The 20,347-nt window shown below is 36.2% G+C and overlaps 3 protein-coding genes across 3 annotated transcripts; 1 reads left to right on the top strand and 2 right to left on the bottom strand.

Annotated features, from left to right (window-relative positions):
- Positions 1 to 561: 561 nt before the first annotated feature.
- On the top strand, positions 562 to 6,166 carry stmn4 (stathmin-like 4). The gene is made up of 6 exons (XM_051876291.1): positions 562 to 723; positions 2,000 to 2,053; positions 3,068 to 3,163; positions 3,304 to 3,509; positions 3,586 to 3,777; positions 4,957 to 6,166. The coding sequence occupies exons 2-6, from the start codon at positions 2,041 to 2,043 to the stop codon at positions 5,014 to 5,016; spliced, it is 567 nt and encodes a 188-aa protein (XP_051732251.1). The 5' UTR covers positions 562 to 723; positions 2,000 to 2,040; the 3' UTR covers positions 5,017 to 6,166.
- A 95-nt stretch (positions 6,167 to 6,261) lies between these two features.
- il17a/f3 (interleukin 17a/f3) lies at positions 6,262 to 8,753 on the bottom strand. The gene is made up of 3 exons (XM_051876292.1): positions 7,328 to 8,753; positions 6,808 to 7,022; positions 6,262 to 6,640 (listed from the first exon to the last, which is right to left on the bottom strand). Exons 1-3 carry the CDS (start codon positions 7,340 to 7,342, stop codon positions 6,397 to 6,399), a joined length of 474 nt encoding a protein of 157 aa, XP_051732252.1. The 5' UTR covers positions 7,343 to 8,753; the 3' UTR covers positions 6,262 to 6,396.
- A 1,363-nt stretch (positions 8,754 to 10,116) lies between these two features.
- On the bottom strand, positions 10,117 to 20,319 carry mcm3 (minichromosome maintenance complex component 3). Its single transcript, XM_051875295.1, has 17 exons — positions 20,141 to 20,319; positions 19,844 to 19,956; positions 19,422 to 19,630; positions 19,198 to 19,328; positions 18,534 to 18,772; positions 18,328 to 18,436; positions 17,241 to 17,394; positions 15,650 to 15,781; positions 15,326 to 15,534; positions 13,830 to 14,004; positions 13,453 to 13,579; positions 12,650 to 12,800; positions 12,388 to 12,528; positions 12,036 to 12,148; positions 11,564 to 11,649; positions 11,156 to 11,240; positions 10,117 to 10,985 (listed from the first exon to the last, which is right to left on the bottom strand). Exons 1-17 carry the CDS (start codon positions 20,213 to 20,215, stop codon positions 10,787 to 10,789), a joined length of 2,448 nt encoding a protein of 815 aa, XP_051731255.1. The 5' UTR covers positions 20,216 to 20,319; the 3' UTR covers positions 10,117 to 10,786.
- Between the last annotated feature and the right edge of the window lie 28 nt (positions 20,320 to 20,347).

The following is a 20,347-nucleotide window of genomic DNA, read 5'->3' as shown; positions in this document are numbered from 1 at the left end:
GGTGGTTCACAAATTTGATGCAGTTTATGCATTAAGAAAATAGTACAATAGAGCATCTGATCTAAATAAATTTCAAAATATTTTATTATATATGTAAAATATGTTATTATATTTTTATACTTATAATAATAATATAGCCTAATATAATATAATATAATATAACAATATATAATATAATATAATATAACAATATATAATATAACAATATAATATAGTATAATATTATAATATAATACAATTTAATATAATATAATTCGGTGAAAAATAAAACATTTATCTTGTTATTGCTTTGGTTGTATTATTAATAATAATAGTTCTAAATGTTAATGTACAATCATTTTTTTTTATATCAAAGTAATACTGTAAACTCTAATCTTTGTCTTCTGTCTCTTGTCATCTACAGTACATGTTAGAAAACACTCATCTTCTATTTTGCATGGACACCTGCAGTAAGGCACAAAGAGTTAACACCGCCCGTCCTTCTCTGTGATGGAGAAATGCTGGCCCACTGTGCCTCTGCCACTCACCTCGACCAATAGCAGCACTGGAAGATGATGTCATGCGATAGGAGGGGTGCTGCTGCTGATGCTGCTGAGCTCTTGTATCCGAGGAGCAGCAGGCACAGAGCAAAAGAGAGGGAGGTGAGCAAGAGGATACCAGGGAAAGAGACAGAAAGAGAGAGAGAGGGGGGAGATAAGGACAACACCTCATCAAGGAGAAAAGGTAAGGGTGTGCATGCACAAAATCAAACAAAGACTGTGCTCTGATGTTTTTGTGATTTGAACATTGATTACTAAAAAGAAAAAGGTTATCTTTGATTCAGAAATTAAATGTGCCGCATCAGACGCCTAGTGGGAACTCGGTGTTCTTACAACATGCCATCAATAATGTATGCCAAGCAACTTTTATATGCATGAAAATGAATGTATCTGTATCTGTGTGTATAGATATGCACCAATGTGTTAAAGATAAGACATAGTTCAAGAATGCACTAGATTATGTCATTCAAAGGCAAGAGTCAGTAAACAACCTTTCACACACATACACACTGACTGCAGCATTTAGGGTTCATTTTGTTACTTATTATTGTGTTTTGTATTAATATAGTCATTTGTGAAATGTTTAGCCCGACATTATGCATATATGCCATTTGGGGCAACAGATAACAATTATGTAAAGGAGTCATGTAAATTTGTTTTGTTACAGTGTTGTGAGAATAATATTGAAAGTATTAACAGGTATCTGCTTCTGTAACAACTAACAAGCTGTAAATAAACAACTATACATGCAGTAAGGGGCTATTAATCCAAATGCTAATGAGTGTTTGTATAGACAAATGTAGTTGTATGAACTGGGCAGGGCAATGCTTCTTTCTCAGTGGTATCTCTCCATAGGGGTCCATATCAGTTTTGATCATGATTATAGATTGAGACAGGCATACACCACCACCTCTTTAGGTTTTAGTGCTCCCCAACTTGAACAAAGCATCACTGTGTCCTTCCTCTTATACCTGCTATGAAATGTCATCTGGGCTGGCATCAGTTTGGGCATTTAAGATCATATCTGGTATTTTAGTTTTAGGATTTATGTAATGTTTAATGTTTGTAATGCTTTCTAAAATTGTCTTGTATACTGAGAAGTGGCAGCTTTCAGGCGGAGTAACAATACAGAGATTGTGCGTGACACTCCCTGCTGCCCCTCATCTGAATTCATGCTCCTCTCTCACCAAGTGTCCCGCCACATCACAACACAACAAGCGCCTTTTAGACACATCTCAAACACAATGGATCTGCATTTCTCATATTCTTTCTGAAAGTATACGAGACATTAGTGGATCAATTTAAAAGGGATTTATTTGTATGATTTGTTAATAATTCTGATTTTTCAGAACATTTACTTAAGGCCAGAGTGATCTGTCCTTGTGGCCAGTAAACTAAAAACACACACTCTTTCCTAATTCTCTCTCTCTCTCTCTCTCTCTCTCTCTCTCTCTAAACAGGACAGAGCGAAGGGTTGTAAGCAACACAATACTGCATAAACATGACCTTGGCAGGTAAGCTACAATAGTCAGCCCTGATTCTCAAACTCAAAAGCCCCCATTGTCAAAATAAATGTTTGAACTGAATTTGACAATTCACACACATACACACACACAAACACACACACACACACACACACACACAGGTTTGTTTTGCTATCAAAGTGAGGACATTCCATAGACGTAATGGTTTTTATACTGTACATACTGTACATTCTACAGGCTATGATTTCTATTCTTGTACTTGAGCTGATGTTAACACAGGCGCTTGGTTTCAATCTTTTTTAGAAACTATGGAGAATCTCGGAGAAACTTATTGTACTACATTACAATTATATCATTATTTACTTAATCAGAGTATCAGTTTTTTTTTAAATTGCCAATAGAAATATTTTAGATTTGTTAATCATTAAAATGTAAATTTAGTTTGCAAAAGTTGTACACTGCAAAAAACCGAGAGCTCAGTGGGTAAAGTTTAATTTTTTGTTTTAACATATTTGTATCAGTTTTAGAATTTTATTTGTTGAAATTCATATTCTATATTATTTCTAAATTATGTAAAAATGTTAAATGATATATTTAAAATAAGCATAATTTATTTGAAATAAACCTGTCTCCAAACAGGTTTTCCCCGAACACTCCCCCAGACTCTCATTGGTCGAGACAAACACCTAGTTCCCGCCCCAAAATCACGCCATTGGTTGGGTTTATCAAAGACCCGCCTTCAGATTTTCCACCGCGCGGATGTTTGAAAAAGCCGATAGAAACGAGATTTTATTGTTGTGTTCATATTTAAACTTATGCATTTCACAGACGCTTTTATCCAAAGCGACTTACGGTACATTGAATATACATTTTAGCAGTTCATGCAAAAACTCTCAGGTAGCCTAGACATTTTAGACATTTTTAATGAGTTTATTTTGTTTTGAAATGTGTACTTTTCTTCACCAGTCAAGATATTTAAGAGAATGCAGACTTTTGTTCATATTTGCGAGGAATTTTATATTTACCTGACGTTTCTCCACACAGCATATCGAGACAAGGTGAAGGAGCTCCCTCTAGTGTCACTTCTGTGCTCCTGCATCAACTCAAACCCTGCAGAAAATCCCACATACAAGGCTGAGGGTAAACAACAAAACATTACTCAACAGTATTTATGACATATTAGACACATCTCTACCACTAAAATGCAATAAGCATGAATATAATAAAGACTTGATACACTATGCTCACAGTAAGTACTCTATGTGTGATCATTCTTAAAGATGCAGTGGATCTCAACTGGTGTGTGATTAAAGATATGGAGGTCATTGAGCTGAACAAGCGGGCCTCGGGCCAGGCATTTGAGGTGATCCTGAAACCCCCCTCTTTTGACGGTGTGCCTGAGCTTAACACATCCATGCCCCAGCGTAAGGACCCCTCACTGGAGGAGATCCAGAAGAAACTGGAAGCAGCTGAGGAGAGGCGGAAGGTTGGAATTTACACTCACATACCCAAACCATCAATCTCTTCATCTGATTTTGATACTGAAACTGTATTCTCTCCAGTTTCAGGAGGCCGAGATGTTAAAGCATCTTGCTGAGAAGAGGGAGCATGAGAGAGAGGTCATCCAGAAGGCCTTTGAGGAGAATAACAATTTTATTAAGAATGCTAAAGAAAAGCTGGAGCAGAAGATGGAAGCCATCAAAGAGAACCGTGAGGCTTTGCTTGCCGCCATGCTGGAGAGACTACAGGAAAAGGTACAAACTGACAAGGATGTAAAGTACTTGAGTACTTCATTAAAGCACTTCACTATATGTGAATTGCTGTTTACAACCCATTTTACTTTCATAATGAGACATATTTCATAGTGAAACAGGATATTCAACCAGACTTTATGGCGTGACTTTAAAGATTTGTTCTGATGTTCGAACATTTATTTCATTACACTGTAGCTAAAAAGCTAAAACTAAGAACTTTTTTTTACTTATAAAAAACTTCATTGTTTTACCATCATATCCATAACTTTTTTGTGTGTTCAAAATTTACAAAAATTATATAATGAGAATGTACAACATGAATCCATTTTTCAAACCGTGTTTTTGTCTTATCCTGAATCATTATGGTACACTTATAATAAGTGTTTATATTCCGGTCTGGTCGGCACCGCTGCGGAGTAGCACAGTACCTGCGTGACTCGTCATAGACAAAAACTGATAGAAGTAGCTCCGGCTACAATGTTCCTCCGCAAGACGCATGCAATTCTGTTTATTAACCGCCAGAGCGCCAAAACTGCAGCTTTAACTTAACAATCCCGTTTAAAAGTTTGGGGTTGATAAGATTTTTTTTTTATGTTTAAAGTATCTTATTCTCACCAAGGCTGCATTTATTTGATTAAAAAAATAATAATAATAAAAAATATATATATTTTTGAAATATTATTTTCTGTTGTTTTCTATTTTAATATATTTTAAAATGTAATTTATTCCTGAATATAAACATCATTACTTCAGTCTTCAGTGTCACATGATCCTTCAGAAATCATTCTAATATGCTGATTCTGTCCTTAAGAAACATTTCTTATTATTATCAATATTAAAAACAGTTCAGTTCCTTTATATTTTTGTGGAAACCATGATACATTTTTTTTTCAGGATACTTTGATGAATAGAAAGTATGAAAGTATGTTTGATTAATTTAATTTAATTTATTTATTTTATTTATTTTTTTATTTTTTGGATGATTACAGTGTGTTCCTAGCCTTTGTGCATCCGAGTCCCTTCCCAGTCTAACTATAGAATCCGTATGAATATTGCATTAGGATGGGGTGGAAAGTTTCCCCACTTTGTTTATGTCGCTGTATTTAGCTTCACTCAGGCACACTAATACATGCATGAACACAGATTGAGTAAGTTTTTTTTTTGTGTGTGTCTATTTAGGACAAACACGCAGAGGAGGTGAGGAAGAACAAAGAACTGAAAGAGGAGGCCTGCCGGTAGAGGAGCGCCTGCTGCGCAGGACTGCTGTGGCTATAGTCAAGGGAAACAGAGATGAAACTGGTGAAGAGAAAATAAAACAAATGGTAGCCAATACATCTCAAAAAGGGGACATATTGGACATCGATAATGACAATTTGCAAAACACCAAGCTTTTGTGGGGATTAACAACATCACAGCTACTTAATATTATTAAAAACAGAAAAAATATTGTCTAGATGGCAATGCAAGGTGCACTAAGGGTATGTTGCTTGGTGGAGGACAGGAGGTTGCTTCAGAGCAGAAGAATGAATATAACTGAAATTACTTGGAGAGAAGGACAGGAAGTGAAATCAATGAAGAGATGCTTTTTATAACCTCCATAGCCAGTACAGATGAATGTGTTAACATAAACTACATCCTAAAGTCATCCTTCACTAATGGAAATATCTCTTTACAGTCACAAAAGCATCTTTTTTCAAAACATGTGCCATCTACTGAGGCTTTGGCTCTTTTTTAATTATCGTTCAATATTGATATTTAATAATCAATAGGGTTTCATCATAGAACCTCAGGCATGCTTATACAATATGTATTATTAAGCATCAGCGATCAGATGGCTAGAGGTACAATATCTATCACATTTCCTGCTGTGTTGATACTGAAAATATGATCAAAGTAATATTAGATTAGAACATTCTTGATGCCTATAAATCTGAAAGCTCATATTGTGGAGCACAATGACACTTTAAGCACAACTCAGAAGCACATTTAGCTTTTTCATTCATTATATTTGTATTTTGACGCTTATCGGTAGGAAAACACATAGTGGCATCTCAGAAAATGAAGAATGAAAGCACTCAGGTGTGAGAAAAAGATCCTGTTTGGATTTGGGAAATAGTTTGAAAGTTTCAGGTGAATGGTGCACTTTGCTTTGGCATGTCACTGAGCTTTACTGTAGTCTGTTCATTTTACTCGTTCTTTACAAAGACAAAGGAGTTTGATGTTGGTGTGCAGCGTCAATAAAGAGCCGTGTATGTGCAATGATGAGAAGTGATGTAAATCGACCTGATTTTGTGAGAAAATGGAGCGTCGTAAATGTTCCCTGTGTTTGTAATTTCCAGATGACTAAATTCTCTTAACAAAGTCAAATAAATGCTTCTCTTAACTAAAACGAAGGTTTGTTTTATGCATTTTAACATGTCTGATTCATACAGTTATTGCACTGAAACAAACTATTACAAAATGAAACTATCAAGAAAATCAGTAAATGTTAGAATATTTTATTAATCGAGATTACAATAAATACAAAGCTGATGAAAAGATTGCAACAGAAGTTTTCTGTACCTATAGGCAGATTAATACAAAAATATAGCAGTACACAATTAGAAGTACAGTATAGACCTAATTCTGAGGCACAACAATGGGTAAAACACATGTACAGCCTAGACTAACTATTTTAGTCTCCAGTTTAAGGGCGTATTGTGTCGCGTTTTTGCCCATCACTCTCCTCAGAACATTGATCTCGTAGTAGATGGGTTTAGACTCCAGTCCCCAGTCTTCCTTACCATCTTTAGTTATACACCTTCTTTTTTCACATTTTGCCTCAGAGATTTGCACTGGGATTCGTGAATTGTCAAAGGAAGTTCTGAATTAAAAGAAGAAACAAAAATTTACAGAACAGCCTTTTGTAATCAGTGAATCACAATCTACCTTTAAGTGAAATTACCCAGAACTACTCCAAATCATTGGTACGATACACATAATTGAGAATAAAATAAACAACAGTAATGTTTTATCAGATCAACGACTCACTCAATTGTCCATGGTGACAAAGATCTGCTTGGAGATGGGGAGGCAGTCATTGAGATGTTCAGAGTTGAGTCCATGATGAACCACGGCTTGTCCTTTTTACCTCTAATACCTAAACGTTTTGATTTTCCTTTTCTTTTAGACTTTTTCTGAGAGGAATTACATTCTACACCTAATATAAGGGCAAGCAGAAAAAGCAGTAGCACAGCTCTGAAAACCTGAGGAGATAGAGACAAACAGTACTGCAGCGTGTTTCTTGAACTTTCCATTTTAATATTGTTCATTTTGAATATCAGTTAAGCATCTCTATTTACATTAATGAAGTGGTGCAAATCCTAAGAACTCAAAAAAAGAATCTAAGTAATTTTTCTCCCAACAAAATGTCCTGCAGATCAAATTTCAAGTACAATATCAAGTAAATTATACTCATCCAAAATGAAAAATAACCTTAAATTGATCTTGTCATGTCTAAATAAAAAAGAAAGAAAGAAAGCATAATTAGAGTTAAATTAATTAATCTCACCAATGAGAGCTGCATCTTCAGAATAAAAATGCAAGTTCCTTGATGGCTCTTCAGACTGGTCCACACAGGACAGCAAGTGTTTGAGCCCTACATCTAATCTGCTTCTGTTTATATAGGCTAGTGAGAAAATCTGAAAATGAGAACTTCCTGATCTTGACGTAGATAAAGAGACAGATGTGAAGTAGACAGTCATCTTCAGACCACTGAACTCCCCGACAACCTGCAATGCATGTCATTTGTTTTTGTTTTTTGCACATGTAAACTCAAAGGTGGGCTAGAAGAATCTGAGTGATAAACGAGTTAGATCAAAAGTAATCTAAAAGTAGTCAGAATACATTACGAAAAATTAGTAATCTAGATTACGTTACTAACTAAAATTTTTCATGTAATTTGTAATCAGTAACAGAATACAATTTGCAAGTAATCTGCCCGGCACTGGCTATTCTTGTTTCACTGTATGTTTAACACGGACACAGCTCTCTGAGCTCTCCCACGTTCTCATGTCTCACCCACATACACATCAGCAGACTTCTCACTGACAAATTTGTACACCAGCAGTAAGATGCACTTTATATGGGTCAACAGCTTTGACAGGATATGTTGATTATGTTCTGAAAGACTGTTTTTTGATAATATGTGAGACAAAGTGACCCATATACATGTGAACTAATGCACTGCAAATGCATGTTGATTGTGGCCATGCACATAAAAAAAAACTATAGCAAAACCCAAGCTAAGTCTATGCAAAGTGCATAGCTGCCTATTGAGATCTTTGTTTTGTTGCCTTCAATATTTGCCTTGAACTGTTAGCATTTCTGAACAATGTAGCGATAACTTCCCAACACAAAAAAAAATTATCATCTGAATCAAATGAAATTAGTCTTGTATTTTGCTGCACAACATAACCTCTTTCATATAAAACCTGACAAGAACTTTACTGTGTTTTAGGGTGAACCTGATTTCACCAAGTACGACATGTTCCTGGATCGACATCTTTGTTGATCCTGGAACATCATTCCAATCTACCAATCAGATTTGAGGGTCAAGTTTACAGTTTGTAAAGTTTAGGCTTACAAGGGTTAGGTGCTTCTACATCTGTGTTATTCACTTATCATTTCCCTGTGGTTTTAGGAATTAGTTATGGGTAGGGTTAGGTTTTGGGATAGAGATAGGATAGGGTTAGGACTAAATTTTCAGACAGGAATGTTGATCCAGGAACATGTCTTACTTGGCAAAATCACATTGACCGAGTTTTAGAGCAGTAACAAATTCAACTTAATACATTAATGCCTTAGAATAATGTTCAATTTGTTAAAGGGATAGTTCACCTAAAAATTAAAACTGTCATCATTTACTCACCCTCAAGTTGTTCTAAACCTGTATGAGTTTCTTTCTTCTGCTGAACACAAAAGAAGATATTTTGAAGAATGTCAGTATCTAAAAACAGCTGATGGACCCCATTGACTTGAGTAGTATTTTTTTTCTTCAATACTATGGAAGTCAATGGGGTCCATCAACTGTTTCGTTACCACTATTCTTCCGTATATCTTTCTTTTCAGCAGAAGAAAGAAATTCATACAGGTTTGAAACTATTTTTTTTAAAGAAATGAATACTTTTATTCAGCAAGGCCACATTAAATTGATCAAAAGTGACAAAAAAAAAATTGATTTTAAATAAATGCTGTTTTTTAACTTTCTGTTCATCAAATAATCCCGAAAAAATGTCAGTTTCCACAAAAATATTAAGCCGCACAACTGTTTTCAAAATTGATAATAAGAAATGTTTTTTGAGCTCCAATTCAGAATATTAGAATGATTTCTGAAGGATCATGTGACACTGTGACTGGAGTAATGATGCTGATACAGCTTTGCCATCACAGGAGTAAATTACATTTTAAAATACATTAAAATAGTTATTTTAATTTCTAACAATATTTCACAATAATACTGTTTTTACTGTAGTAAAAACTGTCAATGCTTTTGCACTCAATGCTTTTGCACTCTACAACTAATTTCAATTTAGGTCACGGAAGTGCTGACTTAGTTCTTGAAACAGTACATTCCAGCAGCCAACATTAGCCCGACCACAAGCATATGATAACATCTCCTGAGTCATTCTAAGAACTGACATCACAAGCAGATGAGATCAAGAACTGCATAAAGGGATAATTCACCCAAAAATAAATTCTGTCATTTACTTACCATCATGTCATTTCAAACATTCATGTCATCTTTTTGTCCATATAATGGAAGTCAATGGGGTCCAATTTTGTTTGGTTTCCAATGTTCTTCAAAATATTTTATTTGCGTTCCAAAGGAGAAGTCAAACAGGTTTGAAACAACATGAGGGAGAGTAAATGATGACTGAATTGTCATTTTTGAGTGGTCTATGCCTTTACATTGTATACTGAGAATTATGATTTCCTGAAATACCGTAATGAGAATGAACATTACGTATCTTATTGCAACCATTGCTAGGGTTTCTCCAGCTCCCACGCAAACAAGGGTTACGATCACCAGTTATGAAGAACCGGGAAGCTGGACAGCAATAAGATGCATCTCGAAGCATCTGCCTGCTCAAGTAGAATGAGGAGCTGCACTTTGCATTTAAATCATCATTTGTTCTATATCTGTGTGACAACACAGTCATAATGGGACAGACAGACACTGAAAGGGCAATGTGGGCAAACAGTAGCTATTATGACTTAGAGTGTCTGAAGCATGAATTGTTTGAGGTTATGTGGCTTTCTGGTGTTACGCAAAAGAGCAGAGATTCATAAAATGGTAGATATGGATCATTAGTTTATTTGTACATTAAGTATATTGTAGAAAAATACAGTCAATGAGAAAAAAGTGAGATATTCTTTTTTGGTTTTGCTCTTTATTGACGGAGGCAATAGATGGGAGACAAAAATACTGGGATGGGGAAGGGGAAAAGGGTTTGAGATATGGCACAGATTGGATTGAAATCTCCTGCTTTTGCATTTGTCCTTATTCTGACACCTTTTTTTTTGTTTGTTTGTTTTTACATTTTCAGTGGTGTCAAACTTTTTTTTTTTTTCTTTTTTTTTTACAATAAATCATTATTTACAAGTTGTCATAGAAAAAAAACTGGTCCAAGCTATTCTCAAGAAAAAATTAAAACCAACAGAGAAAACTAATTTCTGTAGAACGTTAACCAAGTCTAAGAACGGTGATAAACATAAAACAAATGCATGTTAAAAAGAATATAAATGTCTGCAAGTATAAAATTTGGTTATTTTTTTTAAATGCATATGTACGAGAATGAGAAAAATGTGCATTACGAAAAACCTACTGACAATGTGTTCAAATGAATCAAATGTATGCATGTGTGCATATACAAGAATATGACAATGAACATTGCACACACATTGCAAATCTTCTGAAACAGATCCACACTTGAACTTTACAATTTCTGTTATTCTCCAGAAAACACCTTTATATAAGGAAGATGATGTCATCAGCCACCATAACCTGGTTGTCGTCCTGCATGCGGGCGAGAGCGGCACGGACCTCAGTTTCGTTAAACGGTGACGGGCAGCTCTTGTTGATGCTCTCCATTAGAGCGATCATACCCACTGACTGAGCATGAGCAGAGCGGAAGACCTCCAGCAGTGCGGTTTTGAACTCCTTCAACCTACAGCAAAAACACACATTGTGCATCAGACATTCAGCATCCGAAACTATCAGCGGACCTGCCAGCGATGCGGTTTCTGTTTAGAACTTAATCAGAAACAATACTTCAAAAGAATGTGGAACACCGAGTGTGATACAGGAAATCTCAGCAGACAAATCCTGAACGCCTACCTGTCATCAGACAACTCCGTGTGACCATTCTGATCAGGTGTGTCCACTGGCTCCTCACCCTGCCTTGCAGGAGCTGGGGACTGAACTGAGAAGAAATAAAATATTAATAATTTGTGCATTAATTTGTGTATTCATAATTATATGCATTATGATAAAAAAGTGATCTTTTAATTATGATTAAAATATTTTATTATTTAAATATTTTTTTTACATTTAACTTAAAAATATAAAGCTTGTTTATATTTTAAAGAAAAAATGAAATGGTATATTTTTTAAAAATGATTCAGAATTAATTTAACTTCTATTTTAATACATTTTTTTTTTTGAAAATATTTCAAATATATTTATTTAAAAAAAAGTTATATTTAATATAAAATATATAAAATGTCTATTGTTGGTTTTTCTTACTTTGTGGTATGTCAGTCTCAGTATCAAAGTCATAGGGGTCATATGACTCACTGCCCTGAGATGGTCTGCGCTCAGATTGGCGCCTCCTACAGGACAGAGAAAATACTTTCATTGGTCAGCTCTGTTCACTCAGGTGACCACCAGGGGACATTGAGCGCTCATAAATTACTATGTACCACAGTTAAGTATCATAATCATTACTTAAACACATTAAAATTGTTATAAAACACTGTAAACTAACAATTCTATAAAGAAATCATCACACCTGATGATTTTAATAATGAATACACCAATAAATTCACCACTGTTCAGTACAATTTCTTTAAAAGGAATAAAGTGACAATAAAGACATTAATGTAACATTAAAAAATAATGTAAAATGTAAAAAAAATCTTAACAACCCCAAATTCTTTATAGCTTGGAAAATTCATAAACATTGACTTTGTCATGCTATTGTGGAATAACACTAGACCTTTTTCTCTGTGGTCGAGGTGTTTCTTGTGCTTCATCTTCCTCCTCCTCCTCATCCTCTGAGGCCGTGTCCTGCCCCCCATTTCTAGAGCGTTTACGTTCCTTCTCCAAAACCTGAGGAATAGGAAATGAAGGTAAAAGATATTCATTTAATTCATGCGAAATTTTTGTGGATTTAAATCAGCCACTAACAGAAGTACTGTATTAAAAAGTAAAAGCTTGTATCTTAAAACTCGTATCTTAAAACACCAATGCAAAGCCTAAATGCAATCAGATATTAGGGAATTAAAATCCATCCATTGTAGAGTAAACATTTGTGACTAATGAGCTATTAGCTATATAAACAAACAAACCTTCTTGAAATAGGCAAACTGCACAAGCTCCACAGCAACTTCTGTGTCCAACAGTTCCACAGCTTTGCTCATGCGAGCTTTGGCGTGGGCCGTAGAAAGACGGATCAAAGTCTCCAGGGTTCTAGCAGTGACCGGTGACGTCTGAAGGACAAAACACAGCACAGATTCTTCATATTAGTTATCTGACAGCATAAGAAATTTATTTGCTAATACCTGACCAGCAAAGCAACTCAGAGTAGTTTGTAAATGTGTCTGTATTTACCCGTGCAATGTCAGAGCCGAGCTGCTCCTGACTGCGCAGTCTTGAGTACTCCTCTGCAATGTGATTGGCTGCTTCTTGAGTCAGAACAGGAGAAAGAGCCTTGGCAACGTGGATGTACTTCCTCATGAACGCTTTACTCACTACTCTGTCCCTAAAAAAACATACACAAAAATAATTTAGCTGTATAATAATGGGGTGTTTATATTTGACAGCTAAGAATGTGTAAGAAAAGATTCTTTTGAACTTTCTATTTATCCAAAAAGTATTTTTAAAAAAGTATCACGGTTTCCACAAAAATATTAAGCAGCACAACAGTGATAATAATAATTTTCTTTAACAGCAAATCAGAATATTAGAATGATTTCTGCAGGATCATGTGACACTGTAGACAGGAGTAATGATGCTGAAAATTCAGCTTTGCCATCACAGAAAGAAATTATATTTTATAATATATTTAAATAAAAAACAATTATTTTAAATTGTAATAATATTTCACAACATTACTGTATTTACTGTATTGATGATCAAATAAATGCCACCTAGGTGAGCATAAGAGACTTCTTTCAAAAACATTTAAAAAATCTTACAGACCCTAAAATTTTATACAGTAGTGCATTTTCTTGAAAAAGTATCTTAGAAAAGTGAAACAAGGCAACCCTATTAAAATATCAAATCATTCATGAAGCCACGTGGTAGTACCATAAACCAGACATAATCTGTGCTGAATTAGCCTTTGTGTTTTGCATTAGAGAAGAAAGCACAGAAGGGAAAGTAACAAAAAACTAGTGGGCACTTCTCCATACTTGAGTTTTTTGCTGCCATGGAGAAGAGGATTGTGTTTCTCATACACTTGTAGCTCCTCTTCTTCCTCTTGAATTACATTAGGGTCTTCAGTGGCCAATGCATCGATTGCACCACCAAAAGATAGAGCTGAAACACACAAACGCATGTGAGTCCAATAAACACTACAGCACACAATATTTGCAAGATGATAAATTCCTTTTAATACAGAATATATCACAATTTATTTCACAGACATAAATCTGAAGTGTGCAGTTTTTGATGTTAAAATACTTTCTCCTATTCCATCTTTATGTAACTCTTTTTGCTGACACTAACGGCACAATAATGACACACCTAACACAAAATATGTAGTATAAAATGCTCTATCAGTTTGTACCTGCTCCTTCCTGCTCATGGGGATCCCTGTAGCGGTGAATGCGCAAGACGTGATCGGATACCTCGCGGTCCTGCTCTGGGTCCATCTGATCCAGCATGATGAAGAGCAAATCAAAACGAGACAGCAGCGAGTCCTGCAGGCCAATGTTCTCCATGGGGGTCTTATACTGATTATACTGCAGACGAAGAGAGACAAATTCATAAACATTGTTGTTCTTTCAAGTCTGATTTCTTGAAATACACTGGATATTTATCCAGCGTAAGAGTAACATTATGAAACTAGATAAGTTTGATAAAAAATTTTGAAGTTGGCTTGAGAAAGCCAGACCAGAATGTTTGAAAAGGTTTTAAAAGCTTGAAGTTTGAAGATTTTACGTTTGAAGTAGTTTGAAGTTTAAAGTTTGAATGTTTTGAAGACAATAAAGTCTATCGGAAAAATAGACAGATAAATAGTTGATTTAGCATGTTATAATATGTTGCTAGCACGTAAAACAAAAAAACAGATAGATGATTTAGTATGTTGCTAGCATGTTTTAATACGTTGCTAGCACGAAAAACAGACAGATGATTTTGCATTCTTCTAACATTTTTTAATAAGTTTCTAGCACGAATTAGCATGTTGCTAGCATGTTTTAACACGTTGCTAGCATTTTTTAACATGTTGCTAGCACAAATTAGCATGTTTTGTTAGCCTGAATTAGCATGTTGTTAGCATGTTTTAAAACATTGCTAGCATGAATTAACATGCTGCTAGCATGATTTAGCATGTTGCTGTTATGATTTACCATGTGGCTAACATGACTAAGTATGTTGCTAACATGTTTTAGCATTCTGCTAGCATGTTGCAGCATGTTATTAACATGTTTTAGCATATTGCTAACATAAATTAGCATGTCACTTGCATGATTTAGCACGCTGCTAGCATATCCTAAGCTAGTAGCTAGGCTTTGCTAGTTATTGTATAAAAGTTTTGACCACCATGAAAGCGCATGGGACCTTTTGTAGTTTTGATTGTCCGTTTAACGAAAATCGTTAAATTGGATCACTTTGAAAAGATATAGCAACCCGAGTCACAACAGTCTGAAGGTCTGACCCCAGGGTTGCCAGGTTTTCACAACAAAACCCACCCAATTGCTACTCAAAACTAGCCCAAAACTAGCCCAATCGCGTTTCAGGGGGGGTCCCACGGTAAAACTCATGTCCCGGGGGGTAAATATCATGTTATTTGGGTCGCTTCAACCCACTGACATGTAAAACAACCCACGGGAACAGTGTAAAAGCAGCCCGATTAGTGGGAAAACCACGGACTTGGCAACACTGTTTGTAGCTTAAAAGCTCTAAGAGGAGATACTGTTTAAAATTTGCCTCAAAAAAATAATGATAATCTTAAATAGTAGATCCGTAAATTAGCTTTCTCAAGCCAACCTAATGATGCACAGATACAGATTCAGATTACTCACAGATTCAGGTTTTACGAACACCAAATGAAGCACTTACTCGGCCATAAACGGGGTTGGCAGCTGCCAGGACGCTGCAGCGGGCATTGAGCCGAGCGTGGATGCCGGCCTTGGCGATGGTGACGCGGCCCTGTTCCATGACCTCATGGATAGCAGTGCGATCAATATCTGACATTTTGTCAAACTCATCAATGCAGACCACCCCTCGATCCCCCAAAACCATGGCACCAGCCTCAAGACGACGCTCACCTGAGAGACAGACACAACTTCATATTAAAAGAACAAACAAAACTCTGAAATAGCCAGACTTGTTATAAATTAACCTATGGTTTCTTGGCTTGATGGCGTGTGTGAAACGCAGTACCTGTCTCTTGGTCAGTGGTGACGGCTGCAGTCAGACCTACACCTGATGAACCTCGGCCTGTGGTGGGAATGGCACGAGGTGCGGTGTGCAGAACGTACCGGAGCAGCTGAGACTTGGCCACTGATGGGTCACCTAAGAAATAGAGAGATTTACGCAGAATTGAAACACATCTTATGCATTTATTTACCATTTTGTCTAAATTGATTATGTTTGAGGATACCAATAAGAGTATAATACTCTCGATAATTTTTTTTCAGCTAATACATTTTTTTAAATCCATTCTGCAGGTTTTTCCTCAAAATCAGTTCAGATATTATTAAGAAGATTTTTTTCTGCTTGACTTCAAGGGATAGTTCACCCAAAAATGAACATTTTGTCATCATTTACTCACCCTCAAGCTGTTCCAAACCTATATAAATATCTCTTGATATTATAAAATGTCCTTGTTCTGCAGTACACAAATGAAGATATTTGGAAGAATGTTTGTAACCAAGCAGATCTCGCCCCCCATTGACTACCATAGTAGGGGAAAAAATACTATAGCAGTCAATGGGGGGGCGAGATAATTATATAGGTTTGGAACAACTTGAGGGTGAGTAAATGATGACAAGTTTCATTTTTAGGTGAACTATCCCTTTAATCATTTATCATTTTTTAATATCCAGTAAACTGATAAATGGCGGCATCTGGTGGGTCTGTAAAGAAAAGCACCCAAAAATAGCATTAAAGTACAGCATGTACAACAGAAAACGGGTCAAAACAAGGCATTTCTACTGGCATTTTAAAAATATATGATTATTCAGTGAACTAGTGGGCTTCATACAGTTTTATAAATCTAAACCTTTTAATTTAACATCAACCTTTATATTTATGCAAAGTTGCTTTGTAACCTGAACCTATTACATGTCATATATATACAGTACATATATGTACACACATACATATAATAAATGTTGTTATAATTCTATAAAAACATTATTATTATTACTAAACAAATCATTTGACATTGTCTTATATCATGCCTACTATTTCTCTCAGAATATGAATACGTCTTACAGTAATATATAGCTGCCTTTATATTTTAGGAAGGGAGCACTCACAAGGTTAGGGCATCAAAAAGTTTGAAAACGCTTGGTCTAGATCAGGGGTGGGCAAACTCGGTCCTGGAGGGCCACTGTCCTGCAGAGTTTAGCTCCAACCCTGATAGAACTCACCTATCTCTAGCCTTCTAGAAATCCTGAATGAACTGATTAGCTTGTTCAGATGTGTTTGATTAGGGTTGGAGCTAAACTCTGCAGGACAGTGGCCCTCCAGGACCAAGTCTGCCCACCCCTGGTCTAGATCCTCAATATGTTTGCAACTTAAAATTATTACATATCATATGTAATGTTACTTGTAAAGTTAGACAGATCTCTACAGAAAATGGCAAAAAAAAGCAGATTTCATCTGTGTCTACTTACGATTCAGTTACAAAAAGTTATTGTGGAGTTCTCAATCTCACGTCCAGCACAGTGAGTGATTTGTAAATATGAACCATTCATTTTACCCTAAATGTCGCTCATTATCTGTGCAAATCTAAGCAGGCAAATACCTATGAGAAGTACGTTGATGTCTCCTCTAATGCGTGAGCCATTCTCCAAAACCTTTTCCACCCCTCCTAGAAGCATACATAGGATGGCCTTCTTTATGTACTCATGACCATGAATACTGGGGGCCAGTGAGCGAGCCAACTGATCAAACAAATTCTAAAGGAGTACAAAGACAAATAAGGCATTCATATTAGGAGAACATAGACATACAATAATCTAAAGGATTAGTTTACCCAAAAATGAAAATTCTGTCATTAATTACTCATCCTCATGTCGTTCCACACCTGTAAGACCTTCGTTCATCTTCGGAACACAAATTAAGATTTTTTTGATAAAATCCGATGGCTCAGTGAGGCCTGCATCGCCAGCAATAACACTCCCTTTTTCAACGCCCAGAAAGCTACTAAAAACATATTTAAAACAGTTCATGTGACTACAGTGGTTCAACTTTAATATTATAAAGCAACGAGAATACTTTTTGTGTGCCAAAAATAACAAAATAGCGACTTTATTCCACAATATCTAGTTATGTGCGATTTCAAAACACTGCTTCATGAAGCTTCGAAGCTTAACAAATCTTTTGTTTTGAATCGGTGGTTCGGAGCGTGTATCAAACTGCCAAAGTCACGTGAACTATTGAAGTTTCAAAACACTTACGACGTAACGAAGCCTCGTTTACTGAAATCATGCAATTTTGGCACTCCGAACCACTGATTCGAAACAAATGATTCGTAAGCTTCGAAGCTTCATGAAGCAGTGTTCTGAAATCGCCCATCACTAGATATTGTGAAATAAAGTCACTATTTTGTTATTTTTATAACATTAAAGTTGAACCACTGTAGTCACATGAACTGTTTTAAATATGTTTTTATTAGCTTTCCGGACATTGAAAAAGGAAGAGTTATTGCTGGCGATGCAGGCCTCACTGAGCCATCGGATTTTATCAAAAATATCTTAATTTGTGTTCCGAAGATGAAAGAAGGTCTTACGGGTGTGGAACGACATGAAGGTGAGTAATAAATGACATAATTTTCATTTTTGGGTGAACTAACCCTTTAAAGTTCATTATGTCGATTTCCATTCTCTTACCTTTGAGCGAGATCTGCAGAAGCTCTTGATCTTGGCTACATCATCTGCAGAGAAGTAGTGAGCGACTTCTTTGCTCATCTGTTTGACGTGACAGGCAATCATGATGGTCCTAAACACACGTGTATTATTATTAATATTATTATTTATACAATAATAGTAATATAATAATATTTCAAAAAATGTAACCGCAGTTGGTGCAGCTCTACCTGAAGGTGCCCGAGGTGAAGCCGCCCTTTTTGCCAGGCAGGCAGCGGTAGGTGCCGATCACCTGCGCACGGTCCCCTGGTTTTATAGCGTCCACCAGGTCGTTGTCCAGGATGATGTCCACAGAGCGGGGCAGCTGACCGGCAGGGGCTTTCTCTGGCATCTCCTGCACTGTGATGGTCTGATGGTCCTTATAGACGGACAGACCGAACTCAGTCTCCAGTGGATTGTTCTCCTCATCCTGAATGGATCAAATATAGACACAGAGGATTAATAATAATTTTTGTTGTTGTTATTAAAATAATCTGATGATGAAATACATAATATGTGTGGTATTATAAAGACAACAATTTTAAATTATTTTAGTATTAATAATAATATTAATAATTATTATAGTTATTACTATTATTATGTAGTAATAACAATAATTATTATTATTTTTACTTAAATAATTTGACATTGTTGCCTTTATAATATCATACTTTTTCTCTCAGAGTATTAACGGGTCTTATAGTAATATACAGCTGCCTATATATTTTATGAAGAGGGTCCCTTCGCAAGGTGATCATCATTTTTGGGACATCAATGAGTTTGAAAGCCCCTGGAACCCCCGACCACAATATTTTTGCACGATTCCAAGTTGTGAAGTGGGACAAATTATAGTACCTTGGTGGGGTAAATGGCACTCGAAGGGAAGGCTTCCAGAGAGGTCAGATCTGTGTATTTGCGCTCCATAGTCTTCTTAGTGGCTGGGCAGTAGTGCACACTGCGTACTACTTTGGGACGCACCAAAGAGCCTGTGAATACAAAGAGAAAACCTGATCAATTCACTGTCTATGACATGCAAAATATCAAATCTTTCAAATGCACATAAATATGCTTGGACCTACATTTTGTGACAATGCCCTCCAAACACACCATGCTACCCAGCAGACGAGAGGTCAAGGTTCGAGGGGAGACGTGTTTGTTGCCGAAGCTGCCCTCCAGACCAATGAAGAACTCTTCGTGCTGCTTGGCATAAGTGGCATCTATTGAAGCCACCAGATCTTTCAGGGCACGCTGGAATGCAACAAGCTCTTCAAAAGCATTACTCAGCAACCTGAAGACCAGAGATTGTTCATTTCAATTAAAACAGTCACACTTTACATTATAATGTTAAACTGTATTTTCAGTATATGATATAAAACACATATAGTTATAATAGCACTATGCATGGAAATACATTTATATGCTATAATGTAGGCCTAAAGTGTATACTGTAAAGTGTAAGTAGAAAAAAAAAGTTTTTTTTAAAAAAAAAAGTTGAACATACTTGGCAGCTCGCTTTTCGTTGCGGCGGCGCAGGTCGTTGAGGTTCACAATGAGCCTGGATTTGTTTTCGCTGATCATCTGTCGTACTTTGCTCTGATAGATGCCCTGGTCTTGCTGAAAAAAGGTAAAAACCCCATAAAAAGTTGTCAACAAACAAAACGTAAACAAAAATACCCACGAAAAAAAGATTAAAGTAAGTTACATTATGGTTTATGAGAGTGGGCCTTTGTTCCAATAAGACACATTAACGTCAATAGTTTAACAGTTAATAAGTATATAATAAATGCGTTATGCCTACATCGTCGTCAAGAAAATCCAGGTAATCCCTCTGCGCCTCCCTCAGTTCCTGGTCGTCCACAACTTCAGCAGCCATTTTTGTATAAAGCGTCTAAAAGTTTTAAGAAATACTCAGTGCAGAACACCTCGTGTCGATCGCAGGACTGTTGTGTGTCTTTTCGCGCCACCAGGCTTCTCCCGCTGTGGAATCCGACCGCTGATTGGCCAA

Source organism: Ctenopharyngodon idella, chromosome 20 (genome assembly GCF_019924925.1).
Source record: "Ctenopharyngodon idella isolate HZGC_01 chromosome 20, HZGC01, whole genome shotgun sequence".
Lineage (NCBI taxonomy): Eukaryota > Metazoa > Chordata > Actinopteri > Cypriniformes > Xenocyprididae > Ctenopharyngodon > Ctenopharyngodon idella.
The sequence above is the reverse complement of the archived record's forward strand: the minus strand, read 5'-3'. Positions and strand labels throughout refer to the sequence as shown.